The following is a 24,272-nucleotide window of genomic DNA, read 5'->3' as shown; positions in this document are numbered from 1 at the left end:
CGGTTGGTGGCTGCTGGCAAGCAGGCCACGGGGTTGTGCGAGCAAAGCTCCTAGGGTTTAGCTCAGGGCAAGTTGGGGACCAAAGTAGCACCAAAGGTGCACCCTCAGCGGCACTAGGGCGGCCGGGTGCTGTTTTTAGGTCGCGTGCCCTGTTGATTTTAATGGGGATTCTCCTCGTGTTCTTCTACTCTAGCTTGGGCCGGGTTCGGCAGGTGCAGAGTGGGCTGGATTCGCAGTTTCTGGCTGGCACCAGAAGCTGCAGTTTAAAGACGTCCGGTGTTCACGGGAGAAATAGTCTGGAAAGTGAAGGCAGGCAGGTCCCCTGGGGTTTGTGAGGTTGCTGGCTGCTGGACACGCTGGGATTTCGCAGGAGCAGGTTCGAAGGTAGACAGGCCTGTAGGGCTGGGGACAAGTCAGTGGGCGTCGTGCTCTTGTTAGCTCTGCACAGTTCTTCGCCCTTCTTATCCGCTTTTCTTGTTGTTGCTGGATCTGAGAAAGGAAGGTTCAGGGTGCCCTTAAATACTAAATTTAGGGGCGTTACAGATAGGTAAAGGGCAGGGACCAATGGGTCTCTTCCCTTGGTTGCGTACACCCCTATTCTTCCGCTCTCCAGTGGGAGGGGGGCAGGAGCCTGTCACTGATTGGCTGGGTCCCCCCATCCTCAAGATGGCGGGGACTCGAGGTTGTACTTCACCTCGCCTCCCCCACCTGAGGGGTGGAGCTGGCAGAGGTGGGCACACCTCCCTTCCTCACTTGGTTTTCCCACCGGTTCACCCGTCCAAAGTGGGGGGAAGAACCAGTGGGGACCAGTTGCTGAAAGCAGCAAATGGTCTGGAGAGGCTCCATGCCTTTGAAGCCTCCCCTTCGTGAACCCTGCCCATCCTGGGGGAGGAGGGTTGGCACCTCGTCCCAGGATGTGCATGGTTTCAGGCCCCCCGAGAGCAGCAGGCTCTTGACCCAGGGGTCCAGAAACATGTCGGGTGGTGGCAGCTTACGCAGCCACTCAGTCGGGTCACTAGCAGTTGGTCGAATTTCAGGGGGCATCTCGAAGATGCCCTCTGTTGTGCATTTTACATTAAATCCCGCACTGGCATCAGTTTGGGTTTAATGTGCTGAGAAGTTTGATACCAAACTTCCCAGTCTTCAGTGTAGCCATCATGGTGCTGTGGAGTTCGTAATGACAACCTCCCAGCACCATATACTCTCAATGGCAACACTGCACTTACAAGGCCCAGGAATGGACTTGGGCACGGTAGGGGAACACGGTTCATGCACCTGTACCCTCACCACTGGCAAAGGGCACCCAGCTAGAGGGGTGACTGATGTATGCCAGGGCAGTGGTTTGTGGGCATGGCACACAGGGGTGTGTGCCATGTCGACTCTGTTTTGTTCTGCACCAAGACACGCAACCTGCAAAGGCAGTGAGTGTCAGGGTACAGGACTTAAGGGTGGCACCACAAGTGCTGCAGCCCTTCGAGGCCTTCTCTGGTCACAGTGCCCTGGGTACCTGTGGTACCATTTACCAGGGTCTGACGTGGCCAGAGATGCCAATTGGGTTTAGGCTTCAATGTAGCTCTAGGGAAGGAAGGTACCCGACTGTCAGGAGCCCAGGGCACACTCAGTCACAGTACATCAGCAATTCAGCAAAAAGTGGGGGCATACCATGCAAGAAATAGGGCACTTTCTCACACTGGATATTTTATATACGAGTTCCATGTGAACGCTTATTTAAATTCGGTGTATTACATTATTGGCAGTTAGCAAAGGTTTCAAAGACAACATGAGCTTAAATAAGTCACTATATTTTCAGCCATTATCAAAATAAATTGCTGGGTTGGCCCATCTGAGCTCCTCTATGACTAATACACTGCAGTAACTACTGAGAAGTAGAAAAAAGCAGATCCAACAGACAAGGATGAGCTTCCTGCTCAACTTGCAATAACTAACAGCATTTTTAATAAAGAGATAGATTTAGTGGAACAGAAAGAAAAAAACATACACCTGCTTCACACCAAGAAGGCACACTCTTAACTCCAGCCTCTATACCCACCTCTCCATGTTGACAGGTGGTGCAAGCACCTTAGCTGTCTCAGTTGAACGCTTGCCGGTGGTAGAGGTCATGATTGTTTCTCCTTCAGACTTTAGTTTGTCCACAAAGTTATCCACCTCTTTTCCTTTGGCCCCAAGCTTCAGTGCTTTGCTGGAACCTGAAGGCCTTAGACAGCAATGGAAAAAGCACATTTAGTGTTTCACTACAAACCACAGGCGTTTCGATAATGAGGAGAGAATACTGGAAATACCATATAAGCATGCAATCATTGATGTTCTGCTAGTAGGTAAGAACTTGAGGCTGAACATTTCAGGCATTGCTGTATCAGAACAGAAATGTTGTGGTGAAAACAGCCATATCAACATTCATAAAATCCACAGAGAATGCAACATCCCCAAACTGGTGCTTTTCTGTTCTGTGGCGAACACAATAATGCACTTAATTCAAAAATAGAGACTTGGATGTTTCTGGGTGCTGGCATAAGCTACTATTAGTCGTGTGACCGTGTTCGAGCACTGATGTGTAGGATGAGTTACTGTCACAGAATGCCCTTCAATTTTCAGGTCATTTCAAAATACTTCCAGCACTTCAATAAAATAGAGTTTAGCTTCATTGCTCACAACAACAAATGCTGCAGGTTAACACTTTGAAAGATATCAAACGGATAACTGGAGTGCTCAATTTAGCCACATAAACGGAAATAGGAAAGAGCTTCACAAGTATACATACAAACACAAAAGCAGCAGAACCAGTTTCCCTCACAATTCGAGCACAGACAGCAAGGGCAGCAGTGCGAGCTGTCCTCACCCAAGTTACAACACAGGCAGCATCAGTGCCAGCTTTCCTCACCCACAACATGTACATCACAGGTAACAATAGTGAAGACTTTCCTCATACAGAACTGCGCTGTACAGGCATAGGAATTTTAAGTTAACAAGTTCATCTTGTATACAAAAGGACAAGAAACAGCAATAGCACACAACATAGAAGGAAGCCTTAGGGAAGTTTCCTTATACAAATATTGCATTATCAATCTGATAGCTAGAGACAGCCTTTCCACAAAAACACATTCTGGTGGTTAAGTACAGGCAAGATCAAAGTGGGTTTTCACATCTTGGATAAAGGATAGTGGTTTACTGACCACTTCCACCCAAAGCCAAACCAGGCACATTCATACAATAGTTTTGATCAACCATATGCCTCTCTCGTACACTGCCCACAGATATAGCAGTTACTGATAGTCATTTTAGTGACTGGGAGCCCCCTGTACAAAATGAAACAAAGCCATGATCTCAGTGTTTAACTTCTAAGAGAGTAAGTACCAGGGCCTAATGTTTTGCTAAGCAGACTGTGTAATCTGGATTCTACCTCATGCCTCTAATCCACCATCACACACACACTACGTTAATCTCATTCTTTCCGGCTCCTCGTCATGCCCCCTTACTCTCTTTGGCACCGTTTTTCTGTCTCCTCTTCCTTTACCTCCTTTGTATTTTCCCCTCTTTCTATCAAAGTCTGCTGAGAAAAAATGTAAGTGCTGGTTCCCACAATTAAGTGCTGGTGAGCCCCACCTGCCACTACCAATTCAAAGCAAGGACTGAATGATCAGTCTGAAATCAAGTATAAAATCTTGCTATACATTTAGCGAAGACAAAAACAAACTATAATTGAGGGGGCACACTTTTGGGTCAATCATGTCAACGTCAATCAAAAAAGATATTACAAGTGCTCATTTTCAAATTGGTTTCGTATTCTTAATTTGAGCTCACATTCATTACATGAACTCAACCAACATCGGTCTCACAAGTAAAACCTTGTTTTACCAAGGCACTGCCACAAACCAGTAATATGCAAGTAATAGTTGCAAAACTCAATAATCTGCCTTACATTCCAGTCCGACACCGCATCAGGCTGCTTGTACATATTAAATGAGAGGTCAAGGTTTTACTCACGAAACCTGCGTTGATTGAGGTCATGTAATGATTTTGAGACCAAATTAAAATCCAAGAAAAACAAAATTTCTAATATAGCACTTAACTTTTGTGTGAACTGAAATGGACATTATTAAAAGAAGAAAAAGAGTGCTTCCGTCAATTAAAATGTATGTGGATGTAGGGCGCTGCTACAGAGAACTCAGCAGTAGGCGAGTGCAGATAATGCTTGCTCCAAACACTAATCTCAATTTATCCTTTTTTCTTCATATAACCAAGAATACAACATACTAGCTCTTTACCTGATACAAAAGAACGGCTCATCTTGGAAGCTCATGGGAAAACATTTCTGCTTTGAGGCCAGAGATAGGTAAACATTTCCCTGAATATTCCCAGTTAAAAATTCTTACATATATAAAAAGCATTGGCCTGCTTCAAAACCAGTGCATATAGGGTTCCCTGGTCATGCCAGGAGTCACATCTTTACCTCTAAGTGACAGCATCCCGCAGAAATTGTCATGCTTGAAGAGGATTACGGTTTTGAACACTTCTTTTGGTATGCTTGGCAGTTGGCTTAGATACATGAAATTCGTTTTGAAAGTAGACTCAGACTTTGGAGTCATGAAGTAAAAAAAATAACCTAATCAAGAGCGGGAACTGAGCATGAAATAGATCAGTGTCTTGTTGCCAAGAAATAGCTATTACTACTTTCTAAACAGCTTACACGAGTTACCAATAGATGAATACTGCAGCAAGGGTGCCAATACCACAAGAGGAATTCTGAAACTTGCTTGTAAAGCTTGTTGAAGGGCAAGTACTCCGGTCCAAGTGCATTTGGCCCCTGGTTTATAGAAGGAATTTGCCCCTAATATGCTTATTCAAGACTTGCCATTCTCAGCCTAGCTTGTTCCCATTCCGTCCTTTTTGCTAGATCATACCTGACCCTATATTTTGTCACTTGCATGGTTTAGCCTACCACCAGCACCCCCTATAGAAAGTTTTGTTGCCTGTCCACTAAACAGGGAAGTTTCAGCTCAGTGATGCACTTGCAGCATCTTTTTGCACTCCCCACATATTAATCTAAAAATCATTTCAGATGATATAATTATTTGTCCTAAGTCGTCCAATCCTTCATCTTCAAGCTATAAATGCAATAAATGCTATTCACTGCAATTCTGTAGCTCACTTCCCTAGTTCAAAAGCGTCAGGAACTTTCATGCCTTAGTAACCAGCCTGCACCATTAATATTTATACATATATGAATTTTGGTACTCTCTCAGACTAAAGATGTCATTGTAGTACGGTCCTCCATACCACTGTCTTGGTGCAAGCTTGATTTCAAGATTCAAAGGATCCTTCTGTTCTTTCTACATTTCTTATTGTGAAGTCATGGCTTCACTTTCCTTGATAGGGCAATGGTGTAAGATTACTTATCCAGAACCTGCCTCACAGGCTAGAATCAGCTATCTTGGGTCAAAGATAATCAAGATAGCTGGGTTTCCTTGGACCGCCCTGAAGATGCCAAGACGGGGCACGCCCAAACCACTAATGGCTACTTAGTTGGGGGATCTCCTAGACACAGCCCCAAGCTCACTAGCATCTGTGTAGTACACCCTTGGACTACCTTGCTGGAGTCTGTGACACCTTGGGTTTCTCAGTCTCAATGATGGTCTCTGTGATCATAGCCGTTGCTGTGCCACTTGAGACAGCCATGTTGCCAAAACCGCCAAAGTTGGGAGCTTTCTTTCCCTGTCTTTCAGCATCCCGACGGGCCTGCTGCAATTCTTTGGCTTTCCTTCGCATTTCGGCCTTGGCCTCACGCTCTTGAGTCTGAAAGGCAAAAGAAGGAAGAATGTTACAACCGCTGTATCTCCAGTGTCTCAAATAATACCAAACCCCTTTTACAAACATCTCAACAATAAATCTGGAGAGAGACATGCTCATTTTACTCTTCCTATGTAGAACTGTGATGAAAATCTCCTACATCACCTTTGCTGCCATAGTTTCAGTAAAGTGCCTACAAAAAAATTACGGACCACTACTCTCCATAATATAATCAGACTCAGAAAATTCTGGGTTTAATGTTAAACATTGAAAACCTAGTTGACATTAAAACTTGAAACCCGAAGTGCATGAAATGCTGCCCACTCACCTCCCGAACAGCTCTGAAAACCTTCTCCTCGTGAGAATCCATTTCTGTGAAGGTTCGAATCTGAGCAAGGTTGACATTCTCACGGTACCCCAGGGCCACAATCTCATCAAAGGCAAAGATCAAGTCGAAACAGTGATCTGAAATCTCATTCTCCTCCAGTGCTCGACAGTACTCTGGAATCTGATGAAAACAGAAACAATAGAAATAAGGTAAGAGCTGAAAATGTGTTAATGGGTAAGTGATATAGTCCTCTTAGGTACAAGACCTCCCAACCTCTGGAACGATCTTAGCACATGGCATGAAACTGCTGCAGAGTAGTGTCAGCCTACATTAAGGAAAAACAGCAAGGTCAGAGGAAAGCATGCAGTCATTTTGAACAATCTAACTGAAACCCCTAAAATGCTGTTTTTCAGTTCGCTCACCTCAGCACATCAACAATATCAACCTGCTGCATAGAAAAAAGACTCACATCTATGGCTGGTGTCTGAACCAATCACTTTACGCATCTTAAACTGCAGACGTTAAGTAAAGCCAGGGACAGATTATGCATTTCCAGAAGGTTTACCAGCAATTATACACTGCTATGCAAGAGCTCCCGTCCATAGAGCAAAAAACAAAGAGCAGCAATTGTTTTATTTTAAAACATTAACTTAAATAAAAATGAGAGGAAGACAATATATATGCTGCACTTGTAAGGTTGTTCCCCAATTTAGTCTAAATCTGGAGAGCAGGCACACAAATGGGACTGGATTCAGTGAACTACCCAGCACCCTCTGCAGTCTACTCCTCGCTATGGGACCAATGAAGACTAACTGAATTTGCTTCACATAGGAGGCCGGGACTAAGCACACATTTCCTTGAACACCTCAATGTCCACACTCATTCATCAATATCGCAGAGGTACCTTTGAAATAATTCACCAGTTAACAGATTCCATATCAAAAGATGGATGGACAAGACGAAAACATGTCACAGCCTAGTATTTCTGTAACAGACTTGGCAAACCACTGAGAAAATTCATAACTTGTGGGGTGCATGTTTGATGCCATTTACATACTTGTGTTGACTTGGTGAATTACGTACATTTGTAAACCTTTGGGTCTGTTCATTCAACAAACCATGTGCTCTGCTTTAGCAGATAGCTAAATGCGTTTGTTACACTGATCTATATGAAACCTGCAGGTCACATGTTCACACCTTTCATCTTAGATTAATTATTTCGCCTTGGAGAGACTGATAAACTCAAGTTTTAAATCTTCAGCTGTGTAAGCACAGTCTTGAGAAACCAAACCGAATGCAGACACTCCATTGGGGGAAACCAAGTACTGTATAAAAATGCATTTTTTGCTTGATTTACACAAATGTTTCCACTTCTTTTCTTGGACTGCAAGTTGTGATCTTGAATGTAAATTTCATTCTCATCCCAGGTGAACATCCAAGCATCTTACTCTACTCCCATCACCTGTAATAGTAAAAGAGATGAAGGAGCTCTGACACACTCTTGACACTCCCTACTTAGTAGCAACCGAAATCCTGCTTAAAGGGAAATATGAATATGTGCCATGGAAATAAACATTTTCCTTTGATAATCAAAACGGGTTGAAAACATACTTATCAGCCCAGATTAAACAGTGGCTAAGCAATTTCCACGCAGTGTTGTCACCTTCCAATACCTTCACTACTACTTTTTAATGAACATTGGGAAACATGTGTAAGAGTAACGTAATTAAGGTAAAAATCGAGCAAAATGCAGACTCTGCAACACAGTAATAAAACAGAACTGCAGGAAATTTAAACTACTGAACCGCAGCAAGAGACAAAGTCGATTGCATATTTACACACCACCCATATACTCAAAGCTGTACTAACTTCCAGCTGCCCTGGAAGGGTCCACTGAAGCATAGAAGGCATCATAAATCCTAAAATATTAGCACAATATATAAGTATGCATTAACAATTTAATCAGCCACAAAGCAAGTTGTTTTTCCAAGTCATCACAAGGTGCACTGCAGAAGGTTCTACCCAGCAATCAGACAAGACATGGAACAGAATACGATACAACTACAGCAGATTCAAGTTGTTACAAGGAAAAACTTAAAGCACTTAAAAGGGAATAACCTAAAAATGTATCGAGGTCTTGTCATACAACGCAAATCAACTTAAGTGGCAGCGAGCAAAGGCAGAAAGGACTGGCTCGACAGCAAATCTCATCGGTCTATAGTACAATTTACAGAATGCAAACATTATTCAAGTCACCGCAGGAGATTGCACGAGGAGATTGCACGAGGATCAAACAAAGGGCCAAGAGAGGAGTTTTTCCAAGTCAACTCTAAAGTAAACCTCCTAAGGCAGCTAAACTGCTGATGACAGAGGCGGATGCCCTAGTGGAGCAGTTCCTACTTTAACATCGAGATTCTATTCTAAATTTTCAATAAATATTTGCTCAGTAGACAGCCATGTAGAGAAACTTAATTACATTCAGTATCTATTTAATACTGGGTGTTCCAGCAGATTCCTCGTCTTTTGAATATCCTCAAGGACCAGACAAAATGTGAGAACTATCTTGGTAAACACTTTTTAGCACAGTCTTGTGGCACCATATGGAAGAAGTTGAGACTCGCCCACTAAGTCTGGGAAGACATCAGACTACAGATGGTGTCAAACTAGCATTAGCTCCCAATTGTTTTTCCACGCTCCATTGAGGCATGCAGAAAGGAACTGAGAGAGCATCAACAACACGAATATGAAATGATTTCATACCTTGAGATCTTATTAATCATGCCTCTAATTCACAAGTGAGGTTGTAAAGAATATGTGGGAAAATACAGTAGTTACAGAAAATGTTGTTATCCAGGGGGTGCATTTTTCCCCCAGATAGACTTTTTCCTGCATTTTTCATACCTTTTGTATGAGTCCCAAAGCAACCCATTCATGAGGTTGGATTCAGTAGAGCAGATCACCCGAGAAAATCATAAAATATGAGCCAGGCAAAGTATCTCGCACTGTATGATTGAGCTGTGAGGCATTAATGTTTATCAAAAGTATGCAAGGATAACCAAATGACCGCCTTGTAGATGTCAATAAACGGAAGACCTCTGGTGAGAGCCATCGATGCAGCAGTGGCAGTGGTGGGATGAACACCAATGCCAGATGGAGGTTCTTACTCAGTTAAGGTATCGTGGATTTTGATCCAAAAGGCAACCTAACATGAAATCGTGTTCTTGGTCACTGCTCTGGCAAAGCCCACAAACAGCTGATTATCCACTATGCCCCAGCATGCGAGTTCAATGTATAATAAAACTGCATACCTGGACCTAGTCTATGCAGTCACTTCTACTCCTTGGTGAATGTTGAAGAGGAAAGAAAGATGGAAGGGTAAAGGACGGGCCAATGTGAAATGCGGACACCAATTTTGGTAACCAAGACAGACAAGTACAAAGAACTAGTTTGTCTGGAAAGTTGTCCAGACGAAAACAGACTTAAGTTCACAGACCCTATGGGACTAAGTAACTGCAACCAAGAAGAATATCTTCAGTCAGAAATTGAACAAGGCAACTTTTGCATCGGATCTAATGCACATGCTATAAGTAATATGAACACACCATTCGACTCCCACTGAGGAACAATAAACTGAGTGGGAGGAAACAAGTAGACTTCTCAGAAAATACGCTACTAGTAGCGACCTAAAGAAGGTTAGTAAGGGAGACACATGGAGGCGTATATGACAGCCAAATAATGTTTAATAGTCTGTGCTAGTTCTCAAATGCAAGAGATAGTGTGAAATATACAACATTGAAAAGGAGAGATTGAAATGGGTTAAACTTTAGGTCTTCCTGGCCGCCAAGAGGACATGCTTAATTTCAGGCAGCAAGCAGGAGGACACTAATTGACATCGCTGTATCTGAACTCCATCAGTCGCTGTGTTTAATATTTAGAAATGAAGAACCTAGTCTCCCTACTGTGAGAGCAGGTCATATTGGAGTAGCAGAGAAGCAGGGGCCAAATGCGGAGTTCCCTACAGATTAGCATACCAAACCATCCATGCCTAGTCCAGGGCCATCATGCATGAGCCTTCTGCACGACTCTTTGACATCATGGGGTCAGAGCACAGTGATAGCATCATCCAGGGAACCATTTAGAGGAAGTGTTTGGCACAAAGCCCAGGACATTTCCTTTTCTGGGCAATGTCAACGAGATCGAGGCATGGCCACTTAAATATGAAAAGATAATTTCCTTAACTTCAGGATGAGGATACCACTCATGGGGTGCTGACTCCGAACACCTGCTTACACTGAGGGAGCCTGCAAGGAGTGCTACAATCATAAAAATGTCTGTTGCTGGGGCTAGGTCCACAGAAAAATCATCTTCCAACACAGTTTGTGATGTTATGTGACCCAAATGAGCAACCTAGCTCAGCAAGGAGACATCTGTAGGCACCATAGGGCTGCAACTGCAGACTCAAGGTCCCATCACACGCAAGATTGGAGGGACCCTTGCACAGTGCGGATTTGTGGCAACAGAGTTGAAAATCTACATCTGACCGCAGATGCTCCCCTAATGGAGTCCTTGCTTTCTTAGGAACCACTGACAGGCTCTCATTCTTCATCTGACCTGCAGCACCAACTGGATACAAAAAGTCAGACAATAGGCAAAGGACTTGCAAATCTAGGAAACAGAAGTAGGATCTGAGCCAGAAACATTTGAATCCTCTCCAGAATATCAACGGCCATTCAAAAAGGACAACTAAAGACCTTTGGGAGGACTGAGTCTAGCACTGCTCCTTTGAACATCAGTTTCTGAGCAAGCGAGATGAGACATCTTGATGTTGAACATTAAACCCAGGTCACAGTGAAGAATGATGGTGCACTAAAGATGTACCATGACCAAAGTAGGAGCCCCTGCTTTCATCAGTCAGTCATCCAAGTAAGCAAACACAAGGACTTCTTACCTCTGCCATGAAGACTCTTTCAAAGCCATCACTTTGGAGAATACTCATGGCGCAAACATCCTGTCCAAATGGAACAACTCTGAACTGGTTGTGCCGAGAACTCAAAATGAACCTCAGATAGCATTCTGTGAATGGGGAGGATCAGTAGATTAAAGTATTGATCGTGGATGTCCAGGGACACCAGGTATTCCCCCGCATTGATGGCCAGTAAGACTGGACTCGGGAGCACCATATAGAACTTGTACTGTTGAATGAACAAATGCAGAATTAGGAGATCAAGAATGGATTAGGCCTCCCAATTTAAGGATTTGTGCTAAAGAGGTGAAAGGAGGGTCATAAGGAGAGAACATAGACAGTGACATAGTCCTTGGGTTTGGATGATTTGAGTCAGAAATTCCAACCTCATCTTTTTAAAAGTCAAAGCAGCTCAGACAAAAAAAAGAATCAAGCATCGGTGAATACTCCAAAGTAGAAAAGGTAGAGGTGGGTGACATACTGAAGGCTCAAGCCAAGCTTGAGCCAGATGCCTGGCTCTAGCTTAGTTCAGCATCCTCAAGCCCAAAATCGGCAGAGCTTTCATGTGGCTTCGGTCTGCCCCCCCCCCCCCCCCCCCCCCCACCCACTGTAACATCATGGCCATGAATGAGAGACAATGCATTTTTGAATCAGGATAACAAGTTACACATATTAGAGGGTGGGTAGTCAGCCTGTGCCAAGGCACAATACCCGAGGGCAGATTTTGGCAGGTTTTTACCCCTCGCCCCATACCTTTGGCAGTGTTGGGTCCAGATTGCGTTGTTCTCAGAACTCTAGTGCCTGCAGAAGCTCCTCTTCAACCCAGCACAAACTGTCAGCCAGTGCATTGTCATTTTATACACAATGACAATCGGCCAGCCCATGCAAGCACAGCATGTGGTGCACCTCGACCCATCCAGGCCTTAGAGCCCAAGGGGGAGGACTCTGAGCAGCAGAGTTTACAATCCTCTCACAAAGGGAAGTGGTGAGAGCTATCATGGGAGTTCTGCTTTGGTCCAAGCATCCCCATTCAAGGTGTCCCGGTGAGGCTTTCCCCAATCAGACTGCCAATCTAGTGGCTGGACTGCACAATTAAAAACCTGCAATCAATTCAGGCTTCCCTGCTTTACCAAGTTGTGTGATGCAGGGAGACTATTTTATTTGACAGATGCTCTTTTTTTCCATTATCACAAATGAAAGCACCTTCAAATACTTGAGTTCAGGATGTGGGCTGTGCAAAAACCTTTAAGGTTTGATTTGATAGCCTACAATGTTACTCCATGTATAAAAAGAATCAAGACATGTAGGATGCACACGACAACAGACTTGCCTTTTATCTCACTAATGGAATTGTGATCAGGTAGTGGATGAATGTTTTTAATGATATTTTTTAAAGCTATCACTGTTAATAAATGCCTTTTGATGCAGTGATATAATCTAAGAGGTAAATACTCCCTCTAGTTAAATAAATACGCTTTTTTGAATTTTGAAGAGAGTTTATCACAGATTTACAAAATGCTTGTTGCACGTTTTAAGTGGCAAATATTTTCAGGGCTCAACTTGTGCACAGGCTCTAGGAGCCAAACCGACCCTATGTCCACCTCCACCCCAAAGGCTCTGAATGGCCCTGGAGTAAGAAAGTCTCCTCATGGAAGAAAAGATTTCTCCTTCCTATGACGCTTTTTTGTCAGAAGATCTGTTCAGAGACTGTTCCATTAAGGGGAAAGCTTTGGCATACCTTTGTGTGTCTTGGACAAAATAAGCTGACCTCGCACTCCCTGGTGGCCTTCAGGTGCTCTAATGAACAGGAGTCACAAACCGAAACAATCTTCTAAACCAAGACACCACATACAGGCGGTGTGCAGGTCTAACAAAGATGAATTCTTACAGCATACGTGACAGGGCTTACACCCTGAAATCTTTGAAGACATTTGACCTAGCTGCTGCTGAAAGGGGAGGCGTTTCATCACAGAGGCACTAGGAAGAGCTCAAGAACCACATCGTTAAGACAAGGAGACACTGGATGCCGGTTGTGATCCAATGTACTCAAGTGGCGTAGGGTCCTGGGACGGCGGCAATGCAGCTAAGTCCACATGGGCAACTAATGCTTGGGAAAAAGCTTTCAGATTCAGTCCAGTTCCTGGAGGATAGTCAAATTGTGGAATCTGTGGGAGGAAGTATTAATCTGAAACACTAGTTTGATATTTATAGCTCAAACTGAAGCCTGTTAAAGGACAAGCATTCTGAATCTCCAGACAATGGTCACAAATAACACCACAGAGACTACGCAAGAAGAGGAAAGGAGCCACAAGACAAGTAGAGCCTGTAAGACCATCCCTCAAGTTTATCAAACATGTAGGTGAGCCTCTGTGAACCAAGCCTTCAAAATGAACAGACTTTCAATTCCAAACATCCTACTTGGATGAAGTAATAACCCTTGGTTGGCCTGTGCATCAAGCACATTGGCAACCCTTATAACTTTTGCTATGTGGATACTTTAAAACACAATTTATGAACAATTTGATGGTAACTGTTCAACATCTTCGACTGAACCACAGCTCCGTCGACGGATCAGCAGTCTGCTCAATCCCCCCCCCCCCCCAAGTGCCTTGAGACCCTTACGGGTAAGTAGTTGTGCTTTACAAGACACTAGATTGAACGTCTGCGCCCTATTGTCCTAGGACACCAATGACAACAGTGCATGGCTGTCTGTGTTCATTAGATGTACTTCAATAACAAATGGTGATTTCATAATGTTTCTAAAAATAAACCTTGCTGATCATCAGACCTACAGAGTGGAAAGTAGACCACAATGATTGGTTTGCGTTTGGGATTAGCAACTAAAAAGAAGAGAAACTCCTATCTAAGTAAGGAATTTGCAGGAAGACCTGCCATCAATACTTAGGTTTGTAAAGAATAAACACTGGCCAATTTATCTGCACCCCAATAGCCATTCAACAAGGTTTTTCACAAATTCCCTTGAACAATTCAGGAGGTAAAATAAAAGCAAACAATACAGTTTCTGCAGCTTACAACTGTAAGCTACCTCTGCACCACTCCCTGAAGATTTCTGATCATCCAATCCTTCCGTTAACCATTATCTTTAACCTTTGATACACCATTATCCAATGCAAGTAGTTCACTTTTCTGTTCTCTGCAAAAATAATACCTGCTCTCTGCACCCTGGTGCAAGCTAGAGATGGGTACACAAACCATGTGAATGAAAAAAAGATGTGCATGCACTACATACAACTTGGAACATTTACACATTAATGTTCTTTCCTCTCGGACCTCTTTGGAAGTCCAATGATGAAGGTGCAGCCACCACGTACTGCAAGACGCCAAGACCCCCAGTGGTGTATACTTGGTGAACATACAGCAGAGTATTATGATTTTGTAATGTGCATGAGACACCCAATATGACAGACCACAAACAGGAACAGTATTCATCACTCTCAAGAAAGACACACACAGATGATCCAGGCTAAGGCAATCTTTACCACAAGTAGGATACCATTCACAAGCTCTCTGTTGCTCACCACAGGGCTCTTAATGTGGAGAAAAGACAAGAGTCTCTAAGCGCTCCATGGGTGTAGGGGTGGGTGTTTTTCAACTGCCAGGTTCTCACTTAAACACGTACCCACTCCTGGGCATGATCGCTCACCAAGTTACACGTCTAGTATGCAGTAACCCAAGTACCATTAAACTGAGTAATAGCAAGAACTGATGATTATAGCTCTTCGAAAGTATGATACGAAGTAATGTTTAAAAACCGAATCATCATCATAAGGGACCTTACCACTCTGGAGAAAAGACGTAGGGTCTCCAAGTCTTCTAGGATGTTGCTGTTCTTTGTGGTGATCAGGACCATGTAGAGCTTCTCGAGCGGTTGGTACACGTAGCGTACGCTCTCAGTTTCTACAAAGGTGTGCTGTTTCCCAGTGTTCATCAGCTTGGGGAAGGCAGCTAGGAGGCCTTCGATGCGGGTGCGTGTCATCTCCACAAACTGTCGTGAGACAATTGCCTTGCCCGCCTTTGTGCACACCGCAGCTGCCAACAGCACCTATAGCGATACAAATGATAAATCAGACAACAAATGGGCTCACACAGTCACTGCAACTGTTCAAAATATACCCACATTAGCATTCATGACCGATCACAAGAGAGATGTCAAGTCACAATATGATGAACAAATGTTTTATTCAATTTTTACTTCAACTTAACTCAACATCAAGCAGCGTATAGTACTTCTGAATTGACAAGAGGCTCCTAAGAACAGCGGACAGCACCCTCCCACATCCCCCCCAACGCCCAAAGAACTCTGAGGCACAAGCAGACCATCTATTTCATATATCCCAAGGGCACACCCAATCGGACACATAGCTCCACAACTGCAACTACGAAATCCAATACCTGAGACATATAGCATGAATGACTTGCAACCCTCAGAGGGCTCCGAGAGGAAGCCACATGCCTCCTGCTTCCAAATCAGCAAACTGAAAACAACAGCTAAGCTATGTCCTACAAAATCTCTATGGCTCACCAAAAAGATTTAAAACACCCTTCTCCAGCTACTGACTCACAGAGCATTCTAAAACACAGAACAAACACCCTACAACATCTCTTCTTTATCAGCTCTTAACACAAACTTCGGAAGGTGGGCCTTAAAGTTCTAGAAGCTGCAGCCATTTCTAGCCCAACAGCATCCGTGTGCTAATCATGGCAAGACAAATGAGTTTCTTCCATTCTATTAAGCCGGCCCACGAATATAACCAAACCACAAATAAGACACAAATCTGGTTCCCAAAGGAAAAAAATGTGACTTGTTGTCAATCACTTAGTGTCATATTTTGCCAGTTGTTGGCTCAAAATGAAAAAGAAAAAAAAAAACTCACACTCTCAGAACTGTGCTGGCAACTATCGAAGAGCACATATTCCAAAAATCGAATAAAGGCACATGACTATCTCCATAAATCTTCAAGTCACGAACACAAATTCCATTAAAATTCCATAGCACACTGGCAGGTATGACTTGGAGGTCCTGAAAATGTGGTGTACACACTGCACTTGGGACTGCCCAATGCGATTATGAGCGTACAACTTTTTTCAATACCATTCAGTGAACAAACATACAAGTGTTCTAACGTCAGTATAGTGGACATGGAACTTGCTCTAGATAGCGCATCAACTTTTTCTTGGTTTAACAAGTTACTTGCCGTTTCCCTCACCAGCATTCCACTGTTGTTGCACTATGTGCATTTATTACTTCTTGCTTTAAATGGATGGTCATCAGATACCACTACTGCCCGTTTTCCAGATCTCTGTGGCCATGTCAAGTACAGCATAGGTGTATCTATGCAGAAGGCACATCACGTTCAAGGTTCTTACAGACAAACTAGCCAAAAATAATCTCTTTCCCAAGCATTAAATAAGTTTCAACTCTCTATCCAGGTGACTAGTAGAAAAGGCATTAGGATACCCATTGAAGCAGGTAACACCAAGCTCTCAGGCTTAGGGTGTCTGGACAGAAAACTGGGGTCATCGGGGCCGGTCTACGTCACCTGGCCCAAGCACAGCTTAGACCAAGTGGCCATAAAGGTGCCCTAAGAAACTTGATGACTGGCAATAACGGCTCAAAAAAAGATGGACCTGGTTGGAGGACCTCAGCTAACAAGACTGTCTTGGTTTAATTAGGAGGCAACTGTAATCAAGCACTTCTGCTGCCTTTTGCACAACTGTGAAAGACGCGCTCTCTTAATTTAGTGACCCAGTGCTGTACCTTTCAGGAGGACAACAGCATTTAGAAATCCTTCCTCCACGGTAGGCTCCAGGCTGCATCTGAGGCAGCCATAATTATACCTCTGTATTTAAACGAAAATAAATACTTTACTAAAGGTGCAAGGATGTCCAGTATGATTCTGAAAAACACACTTTTCTAGTCGCTGACCCCTCAACACACCAGAACACCTTGGTACACTGGCTAATGTTATAGTGCCTTTGGTTAAGAAGCCAGCAAAGGTATTTTTTTTTTAACCAAAGACATCAGGATCTAGCTTTGAAAAGACCTACCTAATATTTTTAAAGGTTATTCTTGAAGCATATCGTTGGAGGGAACCATAGTAGAGAGGCCATGCTTCTGCTCTCCAAGTACTGCTTAGCTGTAGTTCACTCTGGCAAATTGACCCTTGAATAAAGGTTTGTATCACAATTATACTCTTAGCAGATGGTCTAAACAAGTGTATATTCAAGATCCGCAACTAGTTGATAATGTGTCAATCAGGATAATTTGATGGGCACGAATATGGGAACACAACTCAGTAGGACTGCACAAAATGGAAGGTTTCATTTTTTAGGCTAATTAGTTGCTCCACGATCAGTCAAATTTGAAACAGTTTAGATTCATATTTACAGTGCAAAACAAAAAAGTTCCTTCGTTATGTTCCTTTAGATGTGACCAACCTGGGGGTCCTGACTAGACTGTCACACAGAACTATGCAGAACCCCATTAGGCTTTCAGAGGCTGGTCAACTCATTTTTATTGGCTTTTACGCCGAATAACGAAAGGAATTCTTCATGATATTTCCTAGCTGATCTTTAAAGTTGCAACAGTGTGCAAATTAGAACAGTATGGAGTGGCTGGTCCAATGTAGCAGTTAAAATGCAACTGCACATGTGACTATTGTGCACGAAAGTTAACGTTTATAGTGTTAGGCTTCCTCGATTAAACTGACAAAACTTAGAATTACTAAACAGCTCATCTTATTCGAGAAAAAAAAATACCATTGGAAATACAGTCGAGTTCAAGCAGAAAAAGGTGAAAATATTGTACTGGCAATGAGGCAGTTGACAAGATATTGGACTGACACTTTTAAAGCATGTAGTACTCTATTGTGCTATACATGTACAAAATAAAATCTGGAAGGCTACAGCTTAAACTCTGATGAAAAAAATCTCACTGCGGCCAGTGGCACAACGCACATATATGATGGTGTCCTTTACTTGCCTTGACATTCTCATACACTACCTTCTACATCAATACATCATTATGTTCTACCTTCCATAAACTGATGCTCACCGGGCCAACGTTCACAGCTGTTGTTGGATAGGATACATGTTTCATGACCAAAAGTAAATTTTCCTTTGACTTGACATGCAACTTTTCAATTTCTTTCAGTTCCATCCTCCTGCTCAGTTCTCCTACAAAATGTCACACTAGTTTATTTCTTTAACAGGGAAGGAACAGTTGCTAATTAACCCAACACTGCTACTGCCAGGTGAGGTCACAAAATTCTTGAAATGCAAGTCTTTCTCAATACTGGGTCCTTCCAATGGTACCCATCATATAGCAAATGGTGGTTGTGGAGAGTGAACTGCAGCTCCAGACCGGCAATTCAGCTGCCTATTGTGATGTTCACTTCAGTGGGGAGCACTATGAGGTAACCACTCTCCCACTACAAGCCAAACAGGAGCAGCAGTACGACATTTCAGAGACCCAGATTGTACGTTTCACATACTGCTGTCTGCATCCTGCATTAAATAGGACGACTTCCACTGGATATTTTAAGGGATATAAAGTGCTCCTAAAAGTCATACATCACTCTATAAAATAAGTAAGATGAAGTGACGGCCCCATTAGAAAACCTAGATTGATCGTTTTGGTTTTGTGGAAGTGCACAGATTGTGTTTCTGTGCTTGTTTCCCAGGGTCTCTAAAACCAAAATCACTGCAAAAGAAATGACAAATATTTTGTTTTGACTTTTTACGTGATCTTGAAAAGCCTTCGAAGTAAGAGTAATAAGAATTTGAAGATGTAGACTCTAGTTTTGGCCTGAAGCATATAGTGAGGTTTTTCTGTTTGAGTACTGTTAGACCTGGCACCATTGGCGTGGGTCACCCTTCCATTTTTGTCTGTGCCTCAATGTGTTTTTGTGTTGGTGTTAGCTGCTCAGGGCACTGTGCCACTGCCATCCAGTGCCACAGTGCAAGTGCTCCCTATGGTAAAATGTATTATGTGAATTGACTTCCACGTTTGGTTTATTTGGTTTACTATCAGCCCCTAGTAGAGTGCACCAGGGGTGCCAAGGGCTTGTATATCCAAATGCTGCGAGTGGGCTTGCAGCACGGGTTGTGCCACCCACCGAAGCAGCGGGGTAAAATGTGTCTAGGGTCTGCCACTGCAGAACCTGCGCGCGGTCTGGTACCGTCGCGCTGACTGAGCAAGTGTCCCCACTTACCAGTCCCTAAACCTTCCCTTAACTACATGTTAGTCACCCCTCTGGTAGGCCTGAGCGCAGGGTGCATTGTAGGTATAAGGTAGGACATGCCCTGATGTGTGTGGCATGTCTTAATAGTGAATTACAGCCATTTTCGTTTTTCACTATTGAAGGCTACCTGCTCTCCAAAGGCCAGAATGGGCTGCTGGGATCGCTACACGCTGTGACCCCAGTGGACTCAGAGAGCATGGTAGAAGGTCATGTTTAGTATGCCTGAACTCGGGATAATAAAGTACATCTTTCAGTAAAGGTTATTTTAATATCCTGGGTTTGCAAATGCTACTTTTAGAAAGTTAGCCTTTGCGTGCCTAACCATCTCAGTCCGCCTCTGCTGTGTGTGTGTGTTCTGCCTAGCAACAGTACAGGAGCAGGGCTGGGGGATTCCAGGAGACAGGTTGGCTGCCAGGTGGTGGGTAGAGAGATTACACCAGGATGGGTGGGAGGAGTGCACCCTGACTCTTGAATAGACCTGTGCTCTGCCACCACAAAGCCGGCGCCGCCCCCTGTGGAGCGGCTGATGTCTCTGCCCTGCTGCTGAAAGGAACAAGCCGAGTCACCACCACAGAGTGCTCCAAAACTGGACTGAGCCAGGCCCAGGACCCCTGGCGCTAAAGAACAAAAGAATCCCTGTATAAAAGTAGGAGCCTGGCTCCTAAGAAATCAGATCCAGATTGAACCACGAAGGAACTCTGCCTGACTAGAAGGACCTGGAAGAAGCTGAAGGAGGAGTAACTTTCCCTGACCTAAGGGACTGGCCTGCAGTAGGTGCCTTGCTAAGGAAGGAGAGGAAAAAGACTGAAAGAGACTTTTGCACTTTGTTCTTCAACTATCTCCAAGGGCTTGGAAGAAGAGCTTGCCCCCTGAACTGAACCCCAGGACCAGTGGGTTCACCGTGTCTCCGCTCGTCTGAGAATTCGAGCCGTGTGCTTTCTCCCGCCGGAGTGCCCTGCGCACCTTCGCATCCCTCCTAGGGCCGTGACACCCAGAAGCCTGGCCGCCTCCACTCGCCGAGAGCCCCGCTCTACCTGAGTCGCTCTGGACCCACGAGTCTGGCCGTCCCGCTTCCCTGTCACCTGCCTGCTACTGGAGCGCGCTTGGTGCCCTTTCGCCCTCCCGCCGGATTTCTAGTGGGGAAGTGAAATCCAGCCTGGGACGGCCGCCCGTACGTCGTAACGTATCCGGCCGCCCCGCTTCACCTCCCAGCCTGAGTCTGACCGTGCCGCCCTCCGCAGTGACCTCCCGCACAGTCCGTGTCGGAGGCCCTGGGCCGCACCTGTCTACCGAAAGCCGCCCGCTGAATTCTTGATCCGGAAGACCCACGAGGTGCAGAACCTGCATCTCTCCTGAAGACTCGTCCAAGCACACCGCACGTTCCCAGGTACAGTGAACTCTCTATCGGACTCGGGGTCCGCAACGTTCTGATTTCCCCGTATCACTGTACCCTGGGTGCACTGCGCATCATCGTGACTGGACCGACTCAACCGAGCCCTGTGAAGCGCTCGTGATCGAATAAGTTACCAAAGACAATAACAGTGCCTAATTATCATCTTGTGGCTTCCATTTCGCAACCGTTATTGATGGTCTTGTACATGCCTGCGTAACAAAGAATCTTTTATATAAAGCATCCGTATTTTTGATACAACTTACGCCTGGTGTCCGTTTGTGGGGGATCATTGTGGTTTACTGTGTGTGATCATAAATGCTTAACTGACTAGCGCCCTGAAGTTTAGCCCTGACTGCTCGCGCCACACTACCTATAGGGTGAGCAGGGGTTGTTCTGAGGGGGTAACTCTCTCGCCCTGAATAGAAGAAGGGACCACTGCTTGTCACAAGTACCTACCTGTGCCAACTAGGGGTTCCCCATTCTAACATTGGTGGCAGCGGTGGGATGTCGAATTTGCATTTATGATTTACATACAGTGAATTATTGATCACCACGTAGAGCAGACCTATAACGCAGCCACAGATTGATTGACAGTTGTTGCTAAAGAAAAATCTCCACCTTAAGAAACCATGCCTAGCTCAGTCAACGGAGGCGGAGCGCCCTCTGTATTCTCTGGAGTGGATGACATCGATTGGGAGCCCGAGGCACTGAGGAAGTGCACAAATGATGTCCTGAAGGGATATCTCTCCAAGTACAGAATCAAGCAAAGTGGACTAAGCAACAAGGATCAGTACGTGACAGCACTGAGAGCCTGGCACGAATCAAAGTTCCCAGAGAATGCCCGGGAGGTGATACCCCCCGAAGGTGTGTTTGAGCCTAGCAGAGGCCTGTCGCCAGAGGAGTTGGCCGACAGGAGTGCCGCCCGAGCACACGAGGTGGAGATGGCAAAACTGCAAATGGAGAGAGAAAGGCAGAAACTGGCCATGGAGCATGAGGTAAAAATGAGGGAGTTGGATCTCAAGGCCAGGGGTTTAGACAACTCACCCTCTGGTGGCAGCAATTCAACAGAGTCAAGGGTGCACATTCCTAAAGATGTAGTCAAAGAATATTATAAGCAGGATGATATTGGGCAGTGGTTTAGGGCCTATGAAGTAGCCATGTCCTCCCACCGGGTCCCTGAGAAGGATTGGGGAGCGGGGTTGTGGGGAAGGTTCCTAAGTGAGGGGCGGGACACTCTGCTAGACCTCCCCTCTGATGTCCACACATCCTATCCACACATGAAGGAGGCTCTTATGACAAGGTATGGGTTAACTCCTGAACTGTACAGACAGAGATTTAGGGATTGCACCAAGAAACCTGGTACCACTTATGTAGAATATGTGACCTTTTTTTGCAGAGCGCTGGATGGTTGGGTGAAGGGTAGCAAAGTGAAGGATTACCAAGGGCTGTTTGATTTAATTGCATGGGAGCACTTGTCGGATAATTGTTTTCCTGAGCTACGCCAACACCTGATCGATAGCAAGCTGTCCAACCCGAGGAAGCTTGCTGAGGAGGCGGACCGCTGGATCAGCACCAGGGTCCACAAGGGTCCCGTAGGAGGCCCCGCCAAGGGTGTTCAGGGTCCCCAGCAGAAGAGTGGGGGGGACAAGGGTAAACAGAGGGAGTTCTACAGAGGGCCCCAAAGTAATTCCCAAGGGAACCAAGGGAAAGGTTCTCAGCCACCCCCACCCCCGAAGCAGACCGGGGCCCCGACAGGTAACCCTGTTCAAAGAGGGCCCCTCCGATGTTACAAGTGTAACAACCTGGGGCACATTTCCGTGGATCCCAAGTGCCCCCTGTATGGCAAACCAGCACCCTCTGGTGCTCCACCCCCCAAGCAGGTGAATAGTGTAGCCTTGGGGAGGGAGATAGATGTCCAAGGGGCGGGGGATCCCGTACAGATGACCCTAGTCTCATTAGGAGACAGTGAGATGGTCGCTGAGGCCCAGCTGCCCCCCAATACTCAAAAGTATGGGCAGTGGGTGACCATAAATGGCAAGAGGGTGGGAGCTCTTAGAGATACAGGAGCCAGTGTGACTGCTGTCAAGCAACACCTGGTGTCTCAAGAGCAGGTTGTCCCGCACGCATTCTGCCGTGTTGTCAACGCTGACAACACAGAGAGTCAGTGTCCAATGGCTCAGGTTCCCTTTGAGTGGGGGGGGGTCTCTGGTACTCTGCAAGTGGCTGTGAGAGAGGCCATGCCTGTTGATTGTCTCCTAGGTAACGATTTGGAGAGCTCCCCTTGGGAAAAGGTGGAGAAGACGACTCACCTGCGGATGGTGGGCTTGCCTGATTGGGCGTGTGTGACCACCCGGTCGATGGCAGCCGGTAGGGGTGTTGAAGGAACCCTGGAGCCTGAGGGAGAGGCCCAGGAACCGGCCTTAGAGAGAGGGCAAGGGAGGCACGGGAATCCGGCTCCTGACGTTCCCACGGCCCAGGAGGAAGCAGACCTTGAGGGGGACGCCCTGGAGCCTACCGGGGAACAGATAGCCGAACTGGGGGACCTGCCTGAGCTGACCCATTGGCAGCAAGAAGGAGGCCCCACCAGGGAGGAATTCTGCAGGGAGCAGAAAGAGTGCCCCTCTCTAGAGGGTATGCGGCAGCAGGCTGCAGCCCAGGCCAATGGTGATCAGTCCGGAACTCACTTGATCTACTGGGAGAACGACCTCCTATACTCCGAGCCTAAGGTTGCTGAACCTGGGTCAGCCCGTGCGCTGGTGGTACCCCAGAAGTTCAGAGCCTTCCTACTGGGGCTGGCTCACGACGTACCGTTAGCCGGACATTTGGGGCAGGACAAGACCTTTGAAAGGCTTGTCACCCACTTTTATTGGCCCCAAATGCGCAGGAGTTCTGACACTCACTGCAGGACATGCCAGACTTGCCAGGCCAGTGGCAAGAGTGGAAGGAAGCTGAGAGCTCCACTCCAACCTTTCCCTGTGGTCAGTACCCCATTCCAGCGAGTGGGGATTGACATTGTGGGGCCACTGGACCCCAAGACAGCCATGGGCAACAGGTTTATCCTGGTCTTGGTGGACCATGCCACCCGGTACCCTGAAGCCATCCCTCTGAGGACAGTGACGGCCCCCGTGGTGGGACGGGCACTGATGGGAATTTTCTCACGAGTAGGATTCCCTCTAGAGGTGGTGTCTGACAGGGGGACCAACTTCATATCGAAATATATGAAGTCCCTTTGGCAAGAGTGTGGTGTAACCTACAAGTTCACCACACCTTACCATCCCCAAGGAAACGGGTTGGTTGAGCGCTTCAACCGAACCCTGAAGGGCATGATTATGGGTCTCGAGGAACCCATGAGGCGTAAGTGGGACGTCCTCTTACCATGCCTTCTCTTTGCGTACCGCGAGGTGCCACAAAAGTCTCTAGGGTTCAGTCCCTTTGAGCTTTTGTATGGCCACCCAGTACGAGGACCTCTTAGTCTGGTCAAGGAAGGCTGGGAGCAATCTCCCAGGAAACCTCCCCAGA

General features: G+C 45.7%; 1 protein-coding gene across 1 annotated transcript in view; it reads right to left on the bottom strand.

The window, feature by feature from the left end:
• Positions 1-24,272, bottom strand: part of ARCN1 (archain 1 coat protein complex I subunit delta) — a 77,746-nt gene that overhangs the window by 38,273 nt on the left and 15,201 nt on the right. The window contains exons 2-5 of the mRNA XM_085645848.1: positions 14,896-15,159; positions 6,134-6,313; positions 5,606-5,811; positions 2,051-2,215 (exon numbers count right to left, since the gene is read on the bottom strand). Of these exons, the coding sequence (XP_085501974.1) occupies positions 2,051-2,215; positions 5,606-5,811; positions 6,134-6,313; positions 14,896-15,159 (815 nt within the window). The remainder of the gene's footprint in view (positions 1-2,050; positions 2,216-5,605; positions 5,812-6,133; positions 6,314-14,895; positions 15,160-24,272) is intronic.

The sequence above is a fragment of the Triturus cristatus genome, chromosome 3_1 (assembly GCF_964204655.1).
Source record: "Triturus cristatus chromosome 3_1, aTriCri1.1, whole genome shotgun sequence".
NCBI lineage: Eukaryota > Metazoa > Chordata > Amphibia > Caudata > Salamandridae > Triturus > Triturus cristatus.
The sequence above is the reverse complement of the archived record's forward strand: the minus strand, read 5'-3'. Positions and strand labels throughout refer to the sequence as shown.